The 21,555-nt window shown below is 48.7% G+C and overlaps 5 protein-coding genes across 5 annotated transcripts; 2 read left to right on the plus strand and 3 right to left on the minus strand.

Moving 5' to 3' along the window:
* Positions 1-639: 639 nt before the first annotated feature.
* On the minus strand, positions 640-2,356 carry BDV37DRAFT_91107 (putative integral membrane protein). The gene is made up of 6 exons (XM_032091430.1): positions 2,046-2,356; positions 1,976-1,995; positions 1,882-1,918; positions 1,768-1,835; positions 1,248-1,720; positions 640-1,179 (listed from the first exon to the last, which is right to left on the minus strand). The coding sequence occupies exons 1-6, from the start codon at positions 2,212-2,214 to the stop codon at positions 819-821; spliced, it is 1,128 nt and encodes a 375-aa protein (XP_031942713.1). The 5' UTR covers positions 2,215-2,356; the 3' UTR covers positions 640-818.
* A 1,145-nt stretch (positions 2,357-3,501) lies between these two features.
* On the minus strand, positions 3,502-5,073 carry BDV37DRAFT_91167 (uncharacterized protein). The gene is made up of 5 exons (XM_032091431.1): positions 4,692-5,073; positions 4,476-4,631; positions 4,076-4,398; positions 3,948-4,014; positions 3,502-3,883 (listed from the first exon to the last, which is right to left on the minus strand). Exons 1-5 carry the CDS (start codon positions 4,981-4,983, stop codon positions 3,750-3,752), a joined length of 972 nt encoding a protein of 323 aa, XP_031942714.1. The 5' UTR covers positions 4,984-5,073; the 3' UTR covers positions 3,502-3,749.
* A 708-nt stretch (positions 5,074-5,781) lies between these two features.
* BDV37DRAFT_244973 (putative MFS sugar transporter) lies at positions 5,782-8,905 on the plus strand. The gene is made up of 9 exons (XM_032081612.1): positions 5,782-6,173; positions 6,241-6,583; positions 6,648-6,922; positions 6,983-7,529; positions 7,584-7,671; positions 7,721-7,919; positions 7,976-8,076; positions 8,136-8,234; positions 8,285-8,905. Exons 2-9 carry the CDS (start codon positions 6,512-6,514, stop codon positions 8,518-8,520), a joined length of 1,617 nt encoding a protein of 538 aa, XP_031942715.1. The 5' UTR covers positions 5,782-6,173; positions 6,241-6,511; the 3' UTR covers positions 8,521-8,905.
* Positions 8,906-16,393: 7,488 nt separating this feature from the next.
* On the plus strand, positions 16,394-18,909 carry BDV37DRAFT_91284 (Zn(II)2Cys6 transcription factor). Its single transcript, XM_032091432.1, has 3 exons — positions 16,394-17,462; positions 17,556-18,359; positions 18,414-18,909. Exons 1-3 carry the CDS (start codon positions 16,653-16,655, stop codon positions 18,525-18,527), a joined length of 1,728 nt encoding a protein of 575 aa, XP_031942716.1. The 5' UTR covers positions 16,394-16,652; the 3' UTR covers positions 18,528-18,909.
* A 257-nt stretch (positions 18,910-19,166) lies between these two features.
* Positions 19,167-21,385, minus strand: BDV37DRAFT_270651 (putative amino acid permease; the record flags this gene model as incomplete). Its single annotated transcript, XM_032084595.1, has 10 exons — positions 19,167-19,354; positions 19,425-19,827; positions 19,885-20,007; positions 20,070-20,413; positions 20,464-20,584; positions 20,645-20,870; positions 20,920-20,995; positions 21,049-21,097; positions 21,152-21,172; positions 21,275-21,385. The coding sequence occupies 10 exons, from the start codon at positions 21,383-21,385 to the stop codon at positions 19,167-19,169; spliced, it is 1,662 nt and encodes a 553-aa protein (XP_031942717.1).
* Positions 21,386-21,555: the final 170 nt, after the last annotated feature.

Genomic DNA, 21,555 nt, shown 5'->3' on the forward strand with positions numbered 1-21,555 from the left:
GTAAACCAAGAGTAAACCAAGAGTAAACCAAGAGTAAAACAAGAGTAAACCAGAGTAAACCAAGAATAGACCAAAAGTAACGACCATTACACATATCCTAAACTGGTTAATACCACGACAACCCTCTCAATGCTAACTTTTTTTTTTCTTTAATTCTTAGGTTACTCCTCTTTCCGGCCCCCAAACTGACTAAATTAGACTCAAGGCATACACATTAAATGGCAGGGGTCGTAATTAAACTAACCAGGGAAGTTTGGCACGGCTGTTAGCATTCAAATTAAGGTTCTTCAGTCATTTTACCTTGCGGAATTGAGTTTGGCGGTTTGTTTTGGCGGATTCTTCTTTTGTCTTTTCGGCTTTGGAGGGGGATTGCATTCGAGGGAACAGTTTTCGGAATTTCATGGTGTGGGTGTCCGGATATATTCTCCGTCTACTTTGGGGGAGTGATTTTTGACAATTTACGACGTGTAGGCTGGAATTGCGGATTTGTACATACTATGTGTTGGCTATATCTCTATTTATTTTCATTTCTTTTCATATTGGGGAAATACGAGTACGATAAATTGTGGTGGTCGTGGTAACTAGTGTATTAGCGGTCGCTTGTAGGGCTAATTCCTCCACCAAAACACCAGAACAACATACATGGGTATCCAATATCATTAAATTAACTAGATATAGTACATATACCAGATCATTACAGTAAATATCGTAAACGCCTGGAAAACCAAGCCATCGAATCTCTAACAAAGTAGCAAACCCAGATACGCCCAATACGCTCACAACTTTTTCATCCTCATAATCCAGACAAGGAAAAAGCCTCACTCCCGCCTCGACACGGAAGTCTCAACATCGACCGTCTTGAAGATGGCGAGCGATCCACCAGGGTTCTCTCCTCCATAGTAATTGCGGTCCCCGTGAACGGTCGTTTCAACCTTCGGCTCGCTTTGCGCATTATGCATCAGAACGTCCTGGTCCGAGGTCGTCGTCTCCAGATAACTCATGCGGCTTCGGCTTTTGTCGGTTTTCAAGCTACGGCTTTGGTTTTTCATCTTGCTTAGCTCGTGGCCCGAGGTCCCACCGGTGGCTTTGTTGCTGGAGTATTCGTGGTAGACGCGGGAGAGGATCGCGGAGAGGGCAGGGAGACAGGCGCAGATGACGCCGATGGCGATTTCGGCATTTCTGTGTGGTTCAGATTAGTTAGCATATGGGCACAATGATACGCGGGTTAGGAAGGGATGGATGCCTACCCGAACATGTTAATCCGCATGAATGCCATGGTGCCATCCTTCGACTGGCCCGTGTAAACGATCAATATAAGTCGAATGATGCTCGATGCAACGGCGAGACCTCCTGCACCGAGAATACCCATGACTCGCATCTTCTTCTTCGTTGGGAGTTGCAGACCCAGGGTTAACGGTAGCGGAACAAGGAGGATGATGAGGTCGCTGACCACGCTGACGACCGCGTCGGCCATGATGATGGCACGCTGATTGAGACATGAGCCTGGCTGATCTGGTGTCCAGAATTTGGAGATCGGGTCGCAGATTCGGATCTTGACAATCACGGCGGGAATGTAGTAGGCCAACATGATACCAAGGAAGATGTAGATGAAGGTCACGGCTTTGCGGAATGGGCTGAACACTCGGGTCATGATCCACAGGAGCGAGACTTTGGTCAGGTATGCGGTTGGTCCGTACATCACCATGGTTACGTAGACGGTCTGAACAGGTCAGTAGGTGTAGAATTTCGGAGGAGGTTGTGAATTACTTTTTGGAAGACAATCTGGTCCTCCGGGGATACATCGTCAATGTGCAGACCCCCTCCATGTGCGCCCACTGCTGGCGGTTAGACGGTCATAAATCTGAATGACGGACTACTTACTGATGAGCGCAATGACAGAGTAGCTGATTCCAAGGAGCTGTTGTCACATATGACTTTAGCGCAGATGATTAGCTATATAGAGTGAAGGACGTACCCAAGCACCTAGACAGGTCCCTGTGCTGAGTTAGCATGCAAATCACTGTCCTGACAAGGATGTTTCTTACAGTCTTCTTTGTTAAAGCCATTGAGAAGGAAGACCCGGGTGTATACACGCAGTAGGAAGAACAGAGTCATTGCAGCGATGCATAGTGACTGGGTTACTGTGTTCCATTTTTGCACTGTCCTGTCAATAGAATTGGCATCGTCTCGTTCAAAGAGCTGTCCAAGAGCCATCTTGGGTGACGGGCACCATGGGTCGGCTTTTGCAGTGAGTGCAACGGACTAGACAAGGTTTAAGCCTGAGATTAAGACAGGGTATTAAAGAAATAGGAGCTAAGGTTCTAGTACGAGAGGGGGCAGGAGAACGCTCCGTAAACGCTTGGACAGATCCAATCTCCTCCGGAGTTCATTGAGCTTAAGATCTGTATTAAACCGTACTGCCTACGATTAGGGACCCAAGGCTAGGATTCCCCCTGAAGGGAAGGGCAGGAAGATAGGAACTAGTGCTACTAATAGTGTCAAGAGACCATCACAGTTTTCAGACTGAAAAAGAAAAAGTGATGGCCGTTAAAATGACTTGGCGATTGCCACACAGGGTGGGATGGATTGACTGATGCTTTGCATGATCTCGCTATATGATTGGCACGAGAATATGCGGCCAAGAAATGCAGATCCAACCCAGAATCGAAGTTTCGTAACGAACCTGGGATAGATTTCACTACCATCGGCCCGGGCTGGTGGACTTTAGCGTCGTGATGGGGAGACTGCCGGTCGTTGCTCTCATAGGTAAGCGTAATCACGTCTGACAGAAGGTCGAACCTGGCATCGAGAGGGCCAAGACTTCACGGTAGAGAGCGCTTCGCTTGCCAGCTTTTCTCATAGCCAAATTGAAGAATCGGGGTTTGGTTCAAGCAGAGGCGGGACTGTGAGCAAATAAGGAAGATGAATCACAGCGCAGGTCGGAACTTTCTCGGCGTCCGTGTCCCAAGCGTCAGGAGTCGAATGTTACCTAAAACGCTCCATTTCCTCCCGGCTTTTAGGTTCTTTGGAACCGTAGCGGAATCCACCTCCCGCCCGAAGTGGAGACGCTAATCGGCTGTGACCCTTCACAACTAAGCCCTACCCAGTAATGATATGTCGATGTGGCCCTACAAACTGGATTCTCCCTGAGGGACAGGCGAAGGATTCTGGTCTTGTCCCGAGCGCCTTCGTCACAGTCCCGATTAACCGAAGTTCGTTGTCTCAGCAGATGGGTCAAGCATGGGAATGACATGACATTCTGATATTAATTCTCGGGAAATCTCCGTATGTAGCTCGACCACCTGATATCCTTGCCCAGCCGCATTAGTCAAAGTAACCCGGAGCTTGAAGTGACTCGACTTGGCTAGTTTCAGGAAAATTGACGCCCCTGACGTCCTTCACTACAGGGGTAGTGTGGATGTGCATCCTGGAACCATGGGGACGCTGCACTCCTAATTGTCCAGAGTTAACGCATCCAACAAGTACTGTGGTAAAGTATACGGTGCGTGGGACTTGGGCCAGTGGTAATGCACTATGAGAAATATGTAGCAGGCCATTGATTTCCTTGCCCCCGCGGACCTTTGAATGCTGATTCTTTTCCTCTATTTTGTTCTTTGTCGTTCTTGGTGGTCGTGGCTATAATACGTGCTATTAATTCTCCGTACTAAGATGCGCTAGAAATGCACGATCCAGGATTGTTGCAGATGGTACTTTTGTGGCTCCTAGACCCGATCTCAGAGGTGATGCATCTAGAAGAGAGCCATGATGTTCGGTGGCGATGACACGCCACCGGGCATGTTCAACGGGACCGATGCCACAAAGAAGCTCCATCGTTGAAGATCCTGGCAGGTGCGTGCCAATGCTTCGAGGTCAAAGAGCTCGCCTGGCACATGAATTAGAGTAGATCCATAAACGGTTTTGCCGAGCCGCTCAGATTTTCAACTCACCGATTGGCATTCCCCATCCTGCGAGTACATACTCATGCAGGAACACATCAGACTGGGGCGGGTAGACCTGTCACAATGTTATTAGTGCCAACGGTCTCCAAGAATAGATACTGCAAGAATTGTCATACCTCCCAGCTAATAGTGTCGCTAGCAATCGCTGCAAATCCCGAGTCCCAAAGCCACCGGAGCATATCTGTTGTGGCTTCGACTCCAGCATGTTCCGGGCTCGGGTTGTCAGAGTATTGCTTCTTTTGCTCATCCGTCATCACAGTGTCCCATTCCCTAGTTACTCCCACACGAACAAACAGGATATCGCCCTTCTGGAAAGTGATGTTGCATTCCTTCGCAATTTCCAGGATGTCTGATAGTCGCACCTGATGAGTGGAAAAGGTGCTGTACGTGATTCCCTTCTTCTCAGCCCATGCGGCGTAGTCAATCAAGACCCCGCGACCTATGATCACGGAATGAGATTCATACTCTCGGAGAGCCACAGGAGAGAACATCAAGGATAAATGGGAAGATCCATACCTGCAATACCTTCCCGTGCCCAGTGTTGCATACCAATCCGATCGTTGCTACGGTCATTGATCTCCTCAGCTGTCACGCCGCCGTAGAACACACGCTCGGTCTGGCCAGGGACAGTTTGAGAGAAGTGTCGCAGTCCATCCCACTGACTACTTTGTTCTAGATGCTCGATCTATTAGATGTGACCGATACCACGCTCCAGGTACATTGAAAACCCACGAGGATTCATTGTGTAGATATCATCATAGGCCACTCCGCCCAGAAGTGGGACAATCTTGTGCTGACATGGCTGACGGTTTAGGTTAGGATAGTTCAACTTTGTTAAATCCCATCCCATCGTGACTCTTCGACCAGTTTTGATTTCGGTCGAAGCGGCCTTAGCCACCACCTCGGGGGTCAGGATGGCTAGCTTCCCAAGCCCTTCTTCATAACTACCAGGCTTTCCCACCCACACCTGTTTGGGGTTGGGAAGTTCGTCGAAAGGGACATCGAAGGGGGAAATGCTGCCCATGATTTTAACGGCGATCCAGTCTACTTGTAAAGGGGAGGTCGGAGGCACGCGGCAAAGTATATCTCAAAGCGTGTAAGAAAATAATAAGGATAGCGTGAAAGACGGTTTTACATGTAGCAGGTAAGCTGCTCTGCGGTAAGGTTGTCAAGATTTAAATTTTCTGCAAGCTTTCCTAAGCTTAATGCGTGCATCCGACACCCACCTGTCCCCCAAACCATTGAGTCTAACGATTTGGAGGGGCGCAAACATCGAGGTGGGACGGCGTCGGCTGAGGGGGAGCAGGCTTCAGCTTCGAATAAACCACTCAGGACCACACAGGGACCCAGCTAACGGTACGGCACATGACAGTCAACGTATGGCGTACTTTGTAACGTGCAGGCATCAAGTGGAGAAAATGGGCCTTGCAACGGGTGTAAGTTCGTTAAAGGAAGCACAGACGCGTACTAGATTTCGTAGAAGGAAAGGATAATCCAGCGTCTGGGCAGGATTTGTCAATAGGGTGAGTAGGTTGAAACCCGGTCATACCAAGTTTTAAGGGCAACCAAACAGTATGGGATTTGCGAAGGCATGCATCTGAATGGACGAATAGCGAGGCAAGGGATCATGCCAATCACTGCGGCCATCAGCAACTGGCCGGAACTGCTCCATAGTAGCACTCAGTAGGTCCAGTGTGTGTAGGACACATATTGACCAGGTGAATAATCATTTTCGAGTCTGTTGTGCAATTGGACTGATGGCATGAGTGCCGATGGTCCGGATAAATTGTTCCATAATTGTAGTCATAGAATGTGAGGGGATTGGGAAGGTGGTGGAGATTTCAGACAGGAATTAATTATTTGGGAAAAGAAAGAAACAGTCACGGGAGACGGCTTCCCGAACGCAGTTTAGTGGCTTTCTGCCGCTAACGCCTCGAATCACGACAACCACTGGACTATCCAGAGACACGAGGCGACGAGGAAAATGTCCCACACACCATGTCAGGGTTTAGTGCCGGTCTCGTCATGCAGTTAACACCTAATCCAGAAATGGTACCTCTCGGAGTCGCGATATTGACAGAGGGTGGACCCGAAACATTCTCCACGGTCCACCCTCGCCAATGCACACCATGCCATGCGCCTTGCTAGTACTGATAGTGGCCTTGCAGCTTTCCGCCATGAGTACTAGGTTTTAGAGACTAATGCAATAAAGGAGTGGGTGCTTGCAAAAGCTGTTTTCCGATCGTTATACTGACTACTGAGTGGTTGTCGAAAATTTCAGTCTCGAAGCTGGTGTGTTGATCCCCTGCGAGGCTAGTTGACAGTAGCTCGCAGCTCTTTCTCGACGAGATTTCTTCTTCCCCCTGGAGCTTCTTGAGGGACGCCAAAATTGTACGAACGAAGTCAGTGAAGTGAACATCCTCTGATCATCTCAATTGACCTATCAATTCCCTGTCGCATTTGTTTTGTCCTGTCATATTTGTCCTGCTCCTTGAAACAATTCGCATTCGGCTCAGTGCAAATCCCTGCAAGGGAAAAACGACCTGTCCATCATGGGTACGTTCGGGTCCCAGACCAGCACTTACAACAAGCTGGTCGCGATTTTCGTCGCCGTTGGTTCAATGGTAAGCGTTGCCTCACTTAATCGCTACCTGGTAGTGCTATGCATTCTAATTGGCCCCTGTATAGACCTATGGCTATTGCTCCTCAATCATCTCCAGTACGATCGGTCAACCAGGGTGGTATACCTACTTCAACCTTCCACAAGAGGGTGAACCGGGATATGCTACGATTACGACACCAGCCATTTCCACCGCCAATGGCGTCTTCAGTGCTGGAGGTGCTGTTGGCACGCTATTCATAATGTGGTCTTGCGATTACTTTGGTCGAAAGGTCAATATTCAGTTTGGTGCTTTCTTTTCGATGTTTGGAGGGGCGCTTCAGGGAGGCGCGAACTCTCTTAAGTATGTATCGCGTCAATGTTTTCTTCTTCTTCCAGAGACAATACCCTAATGGCCTTTCAGAATGTTCCAAGCCGGTCGGTTTGTGTGCGGTCTTGGAATCGGTATTCTCGTGACAGTTTGTCCCATGTATCTGTCCGAGATGTCGAGTGCTTTCCGCCGTGGCTGGCTGGTCGGCCATCATGCGATCTTCCTGGTTTTCGGTTACATGCTTGCTGGCTGGGTCGGCTATGCATGCTACTTCGCTGAAGGAAAATTGGGCAGTTTCGGATGGAGGTTTCCCCTTTGTCTCCAGTGCCTGCCAGCTCTAGTGCTGCTTCTCGGTTCACCATGGCTTCCTCGTTCCCCCCGATGGCTGATTTCCAAAGGGAAGCATGAGGAAGCTAAGATCGTGCTGCAGAAGCTTCGACAGTCGCCAGATGATCCCGACAACCTGGTTGCTAAAGAGGAATATTTCCAGACGGCGGAGCAGATCCGCCTTGAGGCGGAGAGGTTATCCACCTATGGAAACGTGTGGAATGCAGTCCTACGGAAGAAGTCGTACAGAAAGCGAATGGCAATTGGCTTCCTTACTCAATGGGGCGCTGAATTCGGTGGACCATTGATCATTGTGAGTATCACGTTTCCAGAGGCGAAGTTTGTACTAATATACTGATCTGAGTAGAACAACTACGCCGTCATTCTATACACCAACCTTGGAATGACTGGGGGCATGCCTTTGCTTCTTAGTGCTGTTTGGCTGACTACAGCTGGTAAGAGGACTTGGTAGTGCTCAAGGGCTATACGCTGACAGTATCGCAGGTATTATATACAATCCTCTTGGCGCCTGGCTTCACGACAAGGTCAACTCACGTCGTGGCATGTATATCACTGGCTTTGTTGGCATCATCATCTCCACCTCATGCTTGGCTGCTATGACCGCTGAATATGCAGGCACCATGAACAGGGTTGGAAACGGGTTTGGTATTTTCTTCATTTACCTCTACTTGGCTTTCCAAGGGTCAGTACCAACCATTTATTCAATCGTCCTATCGAACAATTATTTACTTCTTGCAGAACCTTCTGCGACACTACCATGTATCTCTATGTCTCGGAGATTTTTCCGACTGAGATTCGCCCAATTGGCATGGGATTCTCCCTTTTCGGACAATTTGCTGGTGCGTTAGATATCCTACAAAGGCGTCTGCGAGTCTTATAATTAACTAACTGGTCATAGCCACCCTCATTTTACTGCAGACCGCCCCTATGGGTTTCAACAATGCTGGTTGGAAATACTATCTGGTTATCATCTGCTGGTCGGTTGTTTTCATTCCAGGTAGGCTCTCATGCCCGTCAGACTTCCCGCTCTCGCTTACATTTTCGCAGTGATCTATTACTTCTTCCCCGAAACTGCGCGATTGACACTCGAGGAAATCGCAAAGAACTTTGGAGAAGAGGTCGCTGTTCACGTTACTGATGCGACCGACGAGGAAAAGGCCCAACTCGAGCAGGACCTGGCCGCAAGATCAGACAGCTCTGAGCCTACCGGATCGGTCAAGGGTGCTGAAGTTGGTAACAAGTCAGTGACAGAGGGAGTCCACGAGGCGCCAAGGATTGAATGAAAGCCCTGGGCTACGAAGTCTAACATGAGGTGTTATTGCATACACTCTAAGCTCAAGTGATCTCCTTCGGGCTATATGGAAGCAATTCCTCCCGAGACCCTTAATAGCTGGCCAAACTGGCTGTCCAGTCGCTACTAACTGCGCTCTGTTCTGACCCGTAACTGGGCCATTAGAGTCCAACATTTATGACGCTCTCTTACCAGGCATTATTAGAACTGCCTAGGACTTGCCGTCCCAAATCAATTGAGGGACCACGATGACGAGGTTTCATTGCACCTCATACGATCTTTACGAAATGACACTACAGCATAGATGAATGGAATCTTATATAGGCTATACAGTTGAATTTTAATTTATGCCAGATAGTGCGATGAGCTACCGTGGCACGCTTTTCTAAATATTGATACTGCCTTTTATCCTCTAATCACTTTTGTATGTAGGCCATGATGCTAACATCGCAGCGCTTTGTTCTACTCGACGCCATATAACCATCCCGCGTCGCCTTCCAAATAGCGGGGTTACATTGGGTTATATTTGGGATTAATGTATCTGCCCTGATCGGGGTACTTTTCATTCCTCGTATTGCTAACTAACAACGTCTTGTTGAGGCTCCGACACTGCCTAAACAATGTCTTTCCACGCTGACTGATCCCGTCAAAACTGTCAAGGTAAACCTCCAAAAATTTACAATAGATTCCCTATGATATTCCCCTTACAATGCAAAATAAACAATGAATCAAGGGTATCCACCTGATAACCCCCCTGACCCCGAACGGACGAAAAGTCCACATGCTTCTGGAAGAGCTCCAGGAAGCCTGCGGCACAACCAGCCTCATTGACATCGACACCAAGGAACAAAAGAAAAGAATGGTTCCTCAAACTCAAACCCAACAACAGATAACCTTCCACCGCTCCAGAAAACCACACGATACCAAGTAGGCCATCGTCAGGCCGAATTCCCCTTCTAGTAGACAACACCAGAAACCCACCTACCTGGCCATGGAATGCTCCGCAGAACTGCTCTACCTCGTCTCCAGTGTCGACAAGGATCACTATATCTGGTTCTCGGACCCAATTGAACAAAGCGAAGCCTGCCAATGGTTGATCTTCTGGCATGCCTTGTGGTAACCGATCCAGGCACAATATCATTTTTTTCCCAGAACAACATGAATTATCGTTGTATGTGTATATCCTACTTTGGTTTTAGGCGCGAAGAAGCACTAATATCCTTCCTCTAGATGCGACGAGCCACTTTAAAGGCGAGGTTCTCCGCATTTACCACGGTCTGGAAAGGCATCTATCATAGAAGCGTAATGGTATTGCACGGGAGTACCTTATTGAACCCGGTAAGGGAAGTATAGCATTGTTGATATCAATGCTTGGGCTTGGATTCGGACGCATCGGTCTATTGGGTCCTCGGAGGGTGAGGTGGCGGCTTTGCCTTTCTTGAGGCAGTGAATGGATCGTATCGCGGAGAGGCCGACGGTGCAGCGAGGATGGGGGGAAATGTTAGGATGAGAAGTTTCGTTCGGAGCTGGTGGTTAGGATGGAGTGAATCTTAGGATGTAGTGATACCCATAGACTTCCCTGCCCGGTCAAAGGTGACCATGCATTATTGAGGTAGGGTTTGGTCTTGTACACAGTTAATGTACCACTCGTTGAGACTTGTGATAGATTACCGCAAGGAGGATAGCAAGCTCTATTTAATCTTCTAGTTCATACTCACGAACAACAAAAACGACGAGAAAATAACACAAATGAGCCAGGAGGCATGTGCATACCAGGGAACCCAAGTTACCAAAGGCATCAGTGATTTGCAAGTCAGGTCTGTATACCATGGTCCAAAGTAGGGCTGATAACAGGCGATTAATCTTGTATACTTGAGAAGTAGTTGAGTGACTATAAGGGAAGGGGTTAAGGAGAGGAAATTCTATGCAATAAGAACTTTTTTTACATGACTAAGGTTTGCTCAACAGTATCAGCTAATACTTATGAACATCTGGACCTAGAATTCGCTTGTTTTTATCTAGTTGCTTTGCCTATGTATCGGGATAGAGATGGCTAGGCTGAATTAGAGGGAATGGGATGTGTTCGGTCACCTGTCATTGGTGTGGCCAGGACAATGGGGCTTCGCAGACGACACAGACTGCTGGCTTCGACACGCAAGTCTCTTACTGAGGCGAGGTCTATGTATGGGTCCAGACGAACCCTCCAACAAATCATAAATAGGTAGTAGGCGCAATGTATCCTCAAACACTTGAGCGGTGCGTGCCACATCAGAAGATGTGAAAACATATCGATGTAAGTAGAATCTTAATCAGATGAACTTTGACCATCAGCAACCCAGACCTATAACATATCAGTAGAACTACGTGGAAAATGGTCTGAATGGTTGGTTATACGAGAAGAAAGAAATAACCTTGTCCCTTTAACCAGTTTATCCCATAAAACGGGCAGACTAATCTACTTGATGGTCACATTAAATAGTTGCTGTTGAACATGTTCTCAATATATGTCAGTTAATGCTTTCTCTACAATATCTTTTTTACGCTTTTGCATGCTACAGTTCTTTAAGGAAAGTAACTAGAGTAGTAGTCTTGAGATACCGTCACGGGAGTTTGAACACAAAGTTGAGGAATAGGGTGCACATATCGATCTTGTATTGACCCTAGTCAAAGCTTGAAAAATATGTTCTTTCAATTCCTTGCACAGTATCCTATGTATACAGAGAGTGTAGAAGACTCTTATCCCAGGATGTCATCATTGCAAGCAGGGATGAGGATGCATAGTTGAAAACATCCTGATGGCCAATAATAGAGAGGACTAGTGGGAGTTTGAGGGAAAGGTCAAACCTTTCAAGACTGCTACTGACTCTTCACTGGTCACAGTAGATGTACTCAACATTCACGGGATTGGATGTAAGAGTGAGTTTCAGCAATCTGGGTCAAGCTGAAGGGCATGCATTAGCTTGGGTATACGAGGTGCATATGTGCTAATCATGAGCGTCTTAGAGGCGTTGCCAAGAATGCTCATATCTGTACGAGATAGATAAATAGAACAGGTATATTTACTAGGTAGCACATGACTATAGAGTATTAGGGATCGTGTGGAGACAAGCCTGTTCTATATAGATTAAAGATAGGAGTGTTGCAGCCAATGTCGCAGGCGCGCCATGCGGTTCCCAGTAGGAAGCATCCTCGGGGAAGTCGTACAGCGATATCCGACGGTATGCCAAGATGGTAAGATGAAGTGTCTTGTGCCAAATCACTGGGATTCGATGTATCACTAGATTCGTCATATCGCTGATTACTTACGCATACCATTGAAATCGTAGGTATTTGGCTGATAGTCTCTATCGACTCGAATGCGAGTTAATCTACCGTACATTCCCAACGGCCAGAAATACCCCCGATGCACCTCCATATCAACATCAAACATCTTAAACCCCTGAGGAATCGCCAGGCTAGATATCATCTGGACTGGTCTACAAGGGCACCTCACTCATGGTAAATAAAACACAAAAGGAGCTGGAGGTATTCGCCTCAATATTCGTCGTGATCTAGGTAGCCTAGAGTAATATGTTAAACTTCCCTTTCCCAAGACCTTCAATAACCGAAGCAACTCTTCAACTAAGCTACACACGCTTGGAAAATAACGTCCAATTGCCTCACGGAAATCGCCAAATTCCGCGCCCTCCGCTTTCCGATCTCCAATATCAGTTGTGTCAGGTGAATACGTCCTAAAAAGAAGAGATCGACCTGGAAGTCGGGCTTGTCCCTTCGGTCTTCTCCCTTCGGTGTCTCGGGGTATCACGAGCGACCCTTACTAGGGACGGTGATTACTCACGCTAAAGATGAGTATAGCCAGGTAGAGCCGACAATAGTCAAGTAGTGGTGGCAGGATAGGAGGAAACCGAGCTAGTAGTACTGTTGAGATTGCGGTATTTGCTTTTGGTCCTTACGCGGATACTTCAGGATCGGTAGGAGGTCCAAGGTTCCATTCTATCGTTTGCTCTCTTTTCGGTTTGGCGTTATTCCTTCTTTTCTCTTCTCCGATTGCTCCGTATGAAAGGAGCTATATGCTATAGTGGGACATACATGTCTAGACCATACATGTGGCCTTCCCCCCCCCCTCTCTCTTTTCCTTCTTGCAGCTGTGGTAGTATGGTCAAGACAGAAAGAACACGGAAGAGACCTTCTCATAGTGAAAAATACTATTGCCTGATTCATATACAAGGTATGCACATCCCCATATCGGGTATCTATAAATAACTACGTATTAGAATCACGCACTTAATTAATGTACCAATTAGCAACTACTCCAACACGATAAGATAATGTATCCAACTCAACAATCACCGTATAGGAATGAGCTCTTTCAATCTCTGCCAGTTCCCGAGCTGAACGTACTGAGAACGATGCATATTATCCGATTATATCACCCCTTCCGAGGCTAATCATTGGATATGCGCATGCACAAACCCGAGGCTATCCCCGGCTCTTTCTCCTAACATCTTAAGGTTTGTAGCTACCTTACAACTAATTCTTTAGACTCATGTCATTTTGGTTTAGGCCGCGGAGCACTCTAACCTCATCTCATCCGACCCGTGGCCATGGCCCAGTCAACAGTGGTTCAGCTCTCAGACCTCTTGTTTTGCAGCGGTGCTGTTGGTCCGTGGGCTTGTTGGGACGGAAAGCTTTTCTTCCTCAACTGAAGTCCTTATGTCAGCCCCATTTACCTTCTCACGGAGCATGGTGGTCCGTGGTTCAGTTCATTAAAGTCACAACCTTATTGTCATCTGCGGTAGATCTTAGTAATTATTTCCGACATTGTCCGATGGCGGCCGAATTCAATGAGACGTTTGGATGGTTTGGTAAATAAGCTTCGTACTCTGTTTCCAGGTGATAGGGTAATAGACGGTTGAAACCGTACCAAAGAAGCGTGATATGATGAAAGGAACGGTAGAACGTGGGCATACGTAATGGAAGCATATTTGATCAAATTGTCCCATCGTTCACTGGTGGGAGGTTTGATTAGTCGAAGAACGTGTCGATGGGACGGGATATGGAGTATCACCGTTCCTAGCCACTTTAGGATCATTTTCCAGTGGAATCGTTCTTCCATGGAAATCACAATTCCGGTGGAATAGGGTCCCATGGAGCACGTGAGGGCCAGGATCTTCCGGAAAATAGTGGAGTCGCCTGACACTCGGGGAAGTCGTAGGATAGGACTTCCCCGAACAGCATAGATAAGCGTATGCCCCTTTTCTGGTGGCTTGAGCGCTCTTTTGTTCTTGTCCCCTCCTGAGACTGTTTTGGGTTGAGGATGGACATGTTCGCCGAAATTATGATGGTTCGAATTTAGATTAGATCGACTTTGCTAGTAATCGGTTTTCACAGACCCAAAACGTGAAGGCTGTGACCCGCGATGATCTTGTACGGACAGTCCCCGAAGGGTGAAGGGCGAGCCACTAGTATATGCTTCGCGCGGTGGAAAATCATTTCTAGAAGATTGGAATCCATCATATGCGAAGGGAACCCAGAGCATGTGATCTATAAATGAGGCCCTATACTCTTCACAACGTATGCATGAATATTGCAGTGTTCGACGGAGGATTTTTGGGGTCCAAGGCATGACCGCCCGCGGGATGGCATCGGCGATCAACCCCTCTGGCGGAGAAAGGGACCTGGGTTGTGAAAGATGAGCACAGCCAAGGGTAGCTGATGGATTTAACCTTAGTTGATCCATATTTCCGGGATCTTCGAGCGCAGACTGAGTGTCGATGGTGGTGATCCTGACCATCAAAGGTCGTGCCATATTACGGTACAGCGGAGTTCACGATACCGCAAGTTCGATGTGCATGGGCCCAGATGTGGCCATCTGCCGACTAATGCAAATACCGTCGATCGTGGTATAGTGAGAAATAATAGGAGCGACTATAGGAAATGAACTGACCCTGACGCAATGATTGCCAAATGACTTTACTATTGGCCAACGAAGCAAAAGTTCCACGGATTGGGTCAAAGTTAGCGCACTCACCGAAGCCTTGATGGTCAGCAACGGGCCGCAGGATCAGCAGTCCTCCGTACCGTCGCAAGTGACAACGTCTTGATTGTTAATGCTCGAATCTCGCCCACGTTCTCAGGGACCGTCGATAATTAAAGTTACAAAGCCTCTGACATACGTATGGTATAGCCGTATCTTATTCATTTATCGTCCCACTTCATGTGTATGAAAAGTGAAACAATCCATGCTATGCCCAAAGGGTTCGAGACCTGGTCGATCCTCAATTTGAGCCATTGAATGAAAGCCGGTGCCGGTGGGAGCCCCCGACGGTACCAAGGACGGATGACTGTCTAACTGCATGATAGAGTTGAAAGCTCGCTCTTGGCATACTAGGTTCAAGTCACTAGGAGGCAACCGGAGGAAAACTCCCTCGCGTAGTGTGGTACCGCGGAACCCGCTTAATGTAACCGCGGCTTGCGTGCGATATGTTCTCGAATGCCGCTAGATGTTATTAAACAAATACTAGGCAGGTCGGACTTGATCGATCGCAAACATCAAATTGCATGGATGCCTATCGGTAGTCCTTCGGTCACGAATACTAGCCATGCATAGAGTTTCTCGTTGAGAGCGGCGGACTAAGGCGGCAGATTCCGGTTGCAGCCAGGGACCCGGTCACATATTCCCAGCACGATTTTGTGCGTCGATCGGAGTTTTGACTGCAGGAGATATTGGTATCTTTTCCCATTTTGCAATGTACTAACAAGGATAAATGCCATTGTTCAGTCGTAACGATCAAGGCAAGGCCACGCGGGAGGCGGGTCTAGGAATTCTCGAATGAAATGGCACGAGGTGACAACTCGTTTTAGTAAAGTGGATGAATCCAGTACTTAGCGCTAGTGATAGCCAACATTAGTTCACTTCTCGGCGTGAATCCTTCTGGAGACCACACCCTCGGCTTCTCCCCATGACCATCGCTACTGGTCAGGGGAAACCAAATCCTTAGCTTTGGGACGATCACCAAATTATAGGCCAGCAGCACTATCGGTTGGAATCGTGGCAAGTGGATCCTGTGGGGACCCGAGAAACAGTGGCCCAGACTACTCAGTCCCGGATGAAGTCACTGAACCAGAGTAACTGGCCGTTCCATTGGGCAGATGTGATGAGGTATTTTTTTCCACCTGCAGATGAAAGGTTATTATCCCACTAACACTGGAGACAGTTGCCTGCAGCTAAGGACTGCAGTGACCGCGGGATTGGGAATCATGAAGAGCAGCAGTACTCCGTACGGAGTACTAGAGAACAATATGATCAACCACTAGGGTCGATCAGCGGTCGTGGGAGAATTTTGGACCAAAGACTCCGGGCGGAGGGAGCATCCACCACACACACACCAGCACAGTATGACCACACCACCGACACACAGACATTATGGTAGCATTTCTTTTACTCCGCTTTTGAGTCGTGCGGTGGGTTTTAGAATTCGAATGGTGTGGATGATCCATCTGCATGTGAGAAATTGAGACAAGTACGGAGTACGTAGTAGGGAGAGGGATAGTACGGAGTCGATTGATCGCATATCTTGGACCCCAAGTCTCAAGAGAGCCCATGGGTGGGAAATTTTGAAGCGTCGAGGAGAAGAAAAGGACGACGACAAGTGAATTCTCACCTCCAGGATTTTCGGTCGCCCGCAAATCCAAACGGGGTCAAACCAATCAAACGTTGCAAAAGACCCCACTGGAGCCAATGATTGAGACTTGTCGCCTGTTTTTGGAAGGTTCCAATGAATTCAGGTTCCCAATTTAATTAAATTGCAATTTAAAGGTAATTTTGAAAAAGAGTCTCTGACGAAGTTAACTTTTCCCATTTCGCCTCTTCAACTACGACTTGGACGACAACGTCGACTACTATTCTTATCACGCTGTACCTATCCTCCGACTCACTCTCGTTTCGTCCTCTGACATATCTACGTCTCACTTGCCACCTCTCCCCCAAATGTTCTTTTCGTCAAGGAGGTGATAACCCTTAGTCCTTATCGTCTGGCTATCCCTCGCTCAGGCTGGACCTACTTCTCTCGTTCGCCTTTATGTCTCAACCCCACGGTTTCTCTACAAATCCCATCTCACCTCATGGAGATCCAAACGGTAGTCTGCGCACAGGCAAAGCCTCCTTCAGCAACCCCGCAATCTGCGCCCGCGCCTGAGAAACGGAAGCGGGTGCGCCGATGGCACCACCGGGGGTTTACCGGCTGTTCGACATGTCGTCGACGTCATGTTCGCTGTGACGAGGCTTCACCTTCGTGCAAGAATTGTACTCGTTTAGGTCTAGAATGTGACGGCACACAAGGCCGGATGACCTTCAAGGTCTATGGCCCACCTCAAGCGCCGGAGTCTTCGTCTTCACCACCGAAAAAGCGAGAGCCAAAGAAGCCTATCTCGCATGTCCTGGATCCCACCGATGGCAATAAATTGATTAAAATTGAACCTGGCGAAGAGGACGAATCCTACGATGCGCTTGTAGTATCCCCAACCACCATCCCGGAATCGAAGCCGATGAAATATCGATTTCAGGAACCCATTTCGCCAGCCGTCTTCATGTCTTCGTCATTAGATTGCGTGGATGGCCGCTATTATACGCATTTTATCGACAGTGTGGCAACCTTGCTACTGATCTACGATAACTCAATCAACATCAACCCTTACAGACGATATTTCCCCGAACTGGCCCGGTCATCGCCGACCATGGCCAACGCGATGCAGGCACTGGGAGCATTACATCTCGCAAATACATCTAGAGGCCAACAACGGAATCTACACTTTCAACGGGCCATGGGCAAATATGGCGAGGTGGTCAAGTCTTTCCGCACTCGGTATACGCAGCCCGACCAGAACCTGCAATTAACCGACCTCGCCACTTGTTTATTACTCTCTCTTTTCGAAGTAAGTAGCTTCTTTCTTTTGCCCCGGCATCTGCAAATACCCCTTGACGATACTCATGTCTATGTCGTTCTGAATAAAAGCTGACTTGGCCAGATGATGGACTCCCAAAATCATAACTGGAACATTCATCTGAAAGGTGCTCGTGAAATATATCGTCTACTTTTCCATCCGAATAGTGATCCGGCCAAAGAAGCGCAACGCCAAGCCGAAATGAACCACCCACTTCGACATTTTCTTGTTTCTCTCCTTTCTTACCTTGATGTCGCAGGCGCCTGTGCCACTAGCGAAGGGACTATAGTTGAGGGCAGCTACTGGAGAACGCATGGTGGCGGCTGGGAATATAACCTGGGTATCCCAAGTTTGTCGGCGGATACACCCGCCGAGAATCCCCTTCTCGTGGAACTTCGCCAGTGTTGGTCTCAGATGATGGAGATCCAAGCAGCTATCAGTTCTTTCGGCAAGGCAAAAAGCGAGGGGCAGCTACCCCCTGAACAGCAAGACTTACTGTGCCAGGATCTCATGGGACGGCTAGTCCAGTGGCGGCTCAATGCTCCAAAGTGTATCCAAGAAGTCGGCGAACTAGACGACGAGAGCTTGCAGCGATATCCCTACCCACAAGTCTTGGAATATGCTGGCTGTATCGAATCCTACGAAAAAGCGACCGTTGTCTACTTGCATAAGGTCGCAGACGCAGACCGCCCAGACCGCGTTCCCCAAAGAGCCCTGCTAGACATGCTTGCGTCGCGAATCTTGAATCTGATTGGGAAACTTGCCAAAGATGTTGGCCAGCTGGCAGTGCTGTGGCCTTTGTTTACCGCAGGCCGCGAGACTCGCAATGAGCGTGAGCAGAAATTTGTGCGTGAAACCATGATCAACCTCCAACGGTTCGGGTTCAAGGTACGACACAATGACTCCCCAGTACTAGTCCTATGAATACTAATTGTTTGTTAGAATGTTGAAAAGGGCCTGGAAGAACTGGAGAAGGCATGGTTTAAGCAACGCGCATTCCCTGATGGGTGGATAGACAGAATGGAGGACGTTCGGTCCTCGATCCTCCTCCCTTGATCTTGCACAAAAGCGCTCAGTACGACCAACGAGGCTTTGGCCCATTTGTGGCGATGGAAGACGATTGTATCGTCTGCTACCCACAAAACCTCCCTCTCATGGTCAAGGAGGGCACCATCTTCGCAATCTTTGGTTTTCATTAGCGACGGTCGGGAATCTGCGTTGTGAATAAGTGATAAATATGGCGTTAGGGCGCGGACAGCCATCGAACGGGGCCGGACCCTATGATTCTGATTCGTGGAACTACTAATACTGTTGAGATCATCCCGTGAGGCTACTCGCTACTGGATATCATCTAGCCCTGTTCATCTGCGGGAACCTCCAACATGGAATTGAACATTTAACTTTGGAACATACGGTGTATAGACTTGGGGCGTTTTCTTCAACAAAAATAGACATAGATGACAAAGTGGTTGATTGACCAACTATTGACATATCTCGTGAAAATAAAAGAATCAGTGTGCAAACCACGATACCAGCATGATTATGCGGAATGCCATGATCTATAACAAAAACATCAACGCTATAATATACATTCTAATCGTCCACCCAAGTCTATCACTGGCCCCTTTTTGAATCTTGATTACCACCACCTGCCGAGTACCAGAGACGCGCGTCCCTTTTCAAAAGTAAGTCACATCATAGCCGTGCACTACTGGTCCCCTGATCTTCACCCGAAGGCCGCTCCACCTCCTCGACAGTCGCCTGCGCGCCTTTACTATCGATGAAATGCGAGATCCGGTTCCGCGGCAACCACGCTTCCTCAGGCATAGCAAAGTACGAAATAAGCGCAAAAATAGTAACACCCGCCATGATAATCGGCGCATCTACATAGACAGTCAGTCAACCGTTCACGAACCACCCTCACGACAACAGCAGAAGGCAGGGGAAACATACAATTCAGATTCGCCCCGGTAACGGGAAACGCATACGGCGAAAAGAGAACGGCAACAACCCATCCATTCCAGAACACGCCGATGAACTGGAACGGTTTGCTCCATTTTCCGAGACTCCATTGGGGCTTGGGAAAGCGCTTCGGGGTGCAGAGGAGACGGGCGAGACAGATGAGGCCGTAGGCTGCGGCGCTGGGGACACCGGCGGCGGAGACGAGCGAGGTGAACGCCACGTCGGAGGGGAGGAGTGTGCAGGTGATGAGGGCTGCTACGGCCCACACGACGATCACGGCGTTGCGGGGCTGGCCGTTGTGGACTTTGGAGACCCATGATGAGAAGGGGAGGACGCCGTCGCGGGCTACGGCGAAGACGAGACGCGAGGCCGCTACGATTGCGATTGCGGTGTTCTTGTGGGCAGGGTTAGTTGGGCTGTGATGGGCGGGGTAGGAGGGGGTTAGACTTACGAGCCACAGGGCGACGATGCAGATTACGTTCATGAAAATGTGGCCGCCTCTACCGAGGACAACGGCGTAGAGGGGGACGAATGGCTGCGGGGAGCCGAATGAAAAGAGGGTGTCGGGGTCAGGCTGTAGGGGGTGTGTTAGTTCAATGGAAACTCAGTGTATGTCCCTGAGTTCGATGGACTTACCGCGCAGAAGAGGAACAGGATGATGGTGGCCAGTCCTCCGATTCCGCTCACTATTGTGCTCCAGAAGATGCCTCGCGCTGCGGTTATGGAGGCGTTTTTGGTCTCCTCAGCGACGTGGCCGGATGCGTCGAATCCGATCAGGATACCCGCTGTTGCGAGATAGGACAGACACCAGTTCCAGCCTGGCGGAGCGCCGGTGCCGTTGTAGGTCGACATGAAGGCTTCTTCGGCAGTTCGGAAACCCCAGGTATTGTGTGCGCCGATGGGGAGCCAGATGATGTTCAGGATGAAATCGAGCAGCACAACCATGGATGAGAACCAGAACACATAGCGGAAGTATCTGGCTGTGGGGTGTGAGTGATATGCTTCCATGTTAAGAGGGGCTTGAGCATACGCGGCATGAAGTTCAAGATAGCAGCCAGTGCGAGCAGGATTTCTGTGCAGATCCATTGAACCGCACGGAACTTGACGCTCGATGTGTCCGTCGGGAAATCGACATTGAAGACCGTCAGCTCCTATGAGACTGGTTAGTACTCCCGTCCTGGAGTAGGCGAGTTCCAATGAACAAGGCTCACCGAGAGCATGTAGTTCACAGCTGCTTGGGTGTTGCTGGCGCAGAACGTCGTCCATGCGGTAGTACTCCACCATGCGACGATGAAGCCAAGGAGTCGGCCGAATCGAGGACCACCGGCTTCAGCAGCCCACAGATAAATGGACCCAGCAGACGGGGAGGCCGAGCAGACCTCCGCAATGACCGCGGCAGTAATATAGGTGAAGACCATGGTAACTAAATAACTCGTCCTTATTGAAGTGAGCGACTGGCACCATACACAAATACCATGAGCCTTACCAGTAGGCCAAGTTACCACCAGCCGCAATACCGGTACTGAAAGTAACACGCACACCACCGACGAAGTAAAGCGCAGCTGATGAGTTCGTTAGCCATGCAAATCTTTCGTAGCAGGTTTCTTTGACCTACCAAACGTGGTCGCAAAGTTCTCGAAAAATGTATATGTTCTATGAAGGACCTGCACTTATGAGGTTCTGCTTACAACTGATATGGAATTCCTCCAAAGACTTACTGGCTTGTAGCCCATGGTCCTCTGGTGATATGGTTAGTAATTGCCATAGCGGTATCACGAAAGCGATCTTCCATGCGCTGGGAAATGAAAGCATTAGAAATCAGAAAAGGCTATAAAACGCACCAGAAGGGCTGCATCATCCTGCGACTCTGTTTGGCTTCGGACTTCCTCGTTGACGATTGGATGCGCATCCTGGTCAACGAGCAGATCGGCTTGCTGCTGAGCGGGCGCCATGGCAGCAGTGTCGCAAGGCGAGTGACAGCGGATTATCTTATCTCAGACAACGCGCAAAATCCACGACTCGAATAGATCAGAGGGGGAAAGAAGAACAAGAAGGAAAAAACACAAGTTTAATGTGACCTCCCAACGATTGAGTTTTACAGATAAAAATGTCAGGAACCTGT

Source organism: Aspergillus pseudonomiae (assembly GCF_009193645.1).
Source record: "Aspergillus pseudonomiae strain CBS 119388 unplaced genomic scaffold BDV37scaffold_23, whole genome shotgun sequence".
NCBI lineage: Eukaryota > Fungi > Ascomycota > Eurotiomycetes > Eurotiales > Aspergillaceae > Aspergillus > Aspergillus pseudonomiae.

Coding starts and splice junctions, on each gene's coding strand:
- BDV37DRAFT_91167 (XM_032091431.1), bottom strand. CDS start 4,983: ATGGGCAGCATTTCCCCCTTCGATGTCCCTTTCGACGAACTTCCCAAC. Junction 4,399..4,475: donor GGCACGGGAAGGTATTGCAG/GTATGGATCTTC, acceptor CCGTGATCATAG/GTCGCGGGGTCTTGATTGAC. Junction 3,884..3,947: donor AGGATGGGGAATGCCAATCG/GTGAGTTGAAAA, acceptor TTCATGTGCCAG/GCGAGCTCTTTGACCTCGAA.
- BDV37DRAFT_91107 (XM_032091430.1), bottom strand. CDS start 2,214: ATGGCTCTTGGACAGCTCTTTGAACGAGACGATGCCAATTCTATTGAC. Junction 1,836..1,881: donor CTCTGTCATTGCGCTCATCA/GTAAGTAGTCCG, acceptor AACCGCCAGCAG/TGGGCGCACATGGAGGGGGT. Junction 1,721..1,767: donor ACCAGATTGTCTTCCAAAAA/GTAATTCACAAC, acceptor TGACCTGTTCAG/ACCGTCTACGTAACCATGGT.
- BDV37DRAFT_91284 (XM_032091432.1), top strand. CDS start 16,653: ATGGAGATCCAAACGGTAGTCTGCGCACAGGCAAAGCCTCCTTCAGCA. Junction 17,463..17,555: donor TATTACTCTCTCTTTTCGAA/GTAAGTAGCTTC, acceptor TGACTTGGCCAG/ATGATGGACTCCCAAAATCA. Junction 18,360..18,413: donor TCCAACGGTTCGGGTTCAAG/GTACGACACAAT, acceptor ATTGTTTGTTAG/AATGTTGAAAAGGGCCTGGA.
- BDV37DRAFT_244973 (XM_032081612.1), top strand. CDS start 6,512: ATGGGTACGTTCGGGTCCCAGACCAGCACTTACAACAAGCTGGTCGCG. Junction 7,920..7,975: donor CTCTACTTGGCTTTCCAAGG/GTCAGTACCAAC, acceptor TACTTCTTGCAG/AACCTTCTGCGACACTACCA. Junction 8,077..8,135: donor CCTTTTCGGACAATTTGCTG/GTGCGTTAGATA, acceptor AACTGGTCATAG/CCACCCTCATTTTACTGCAG.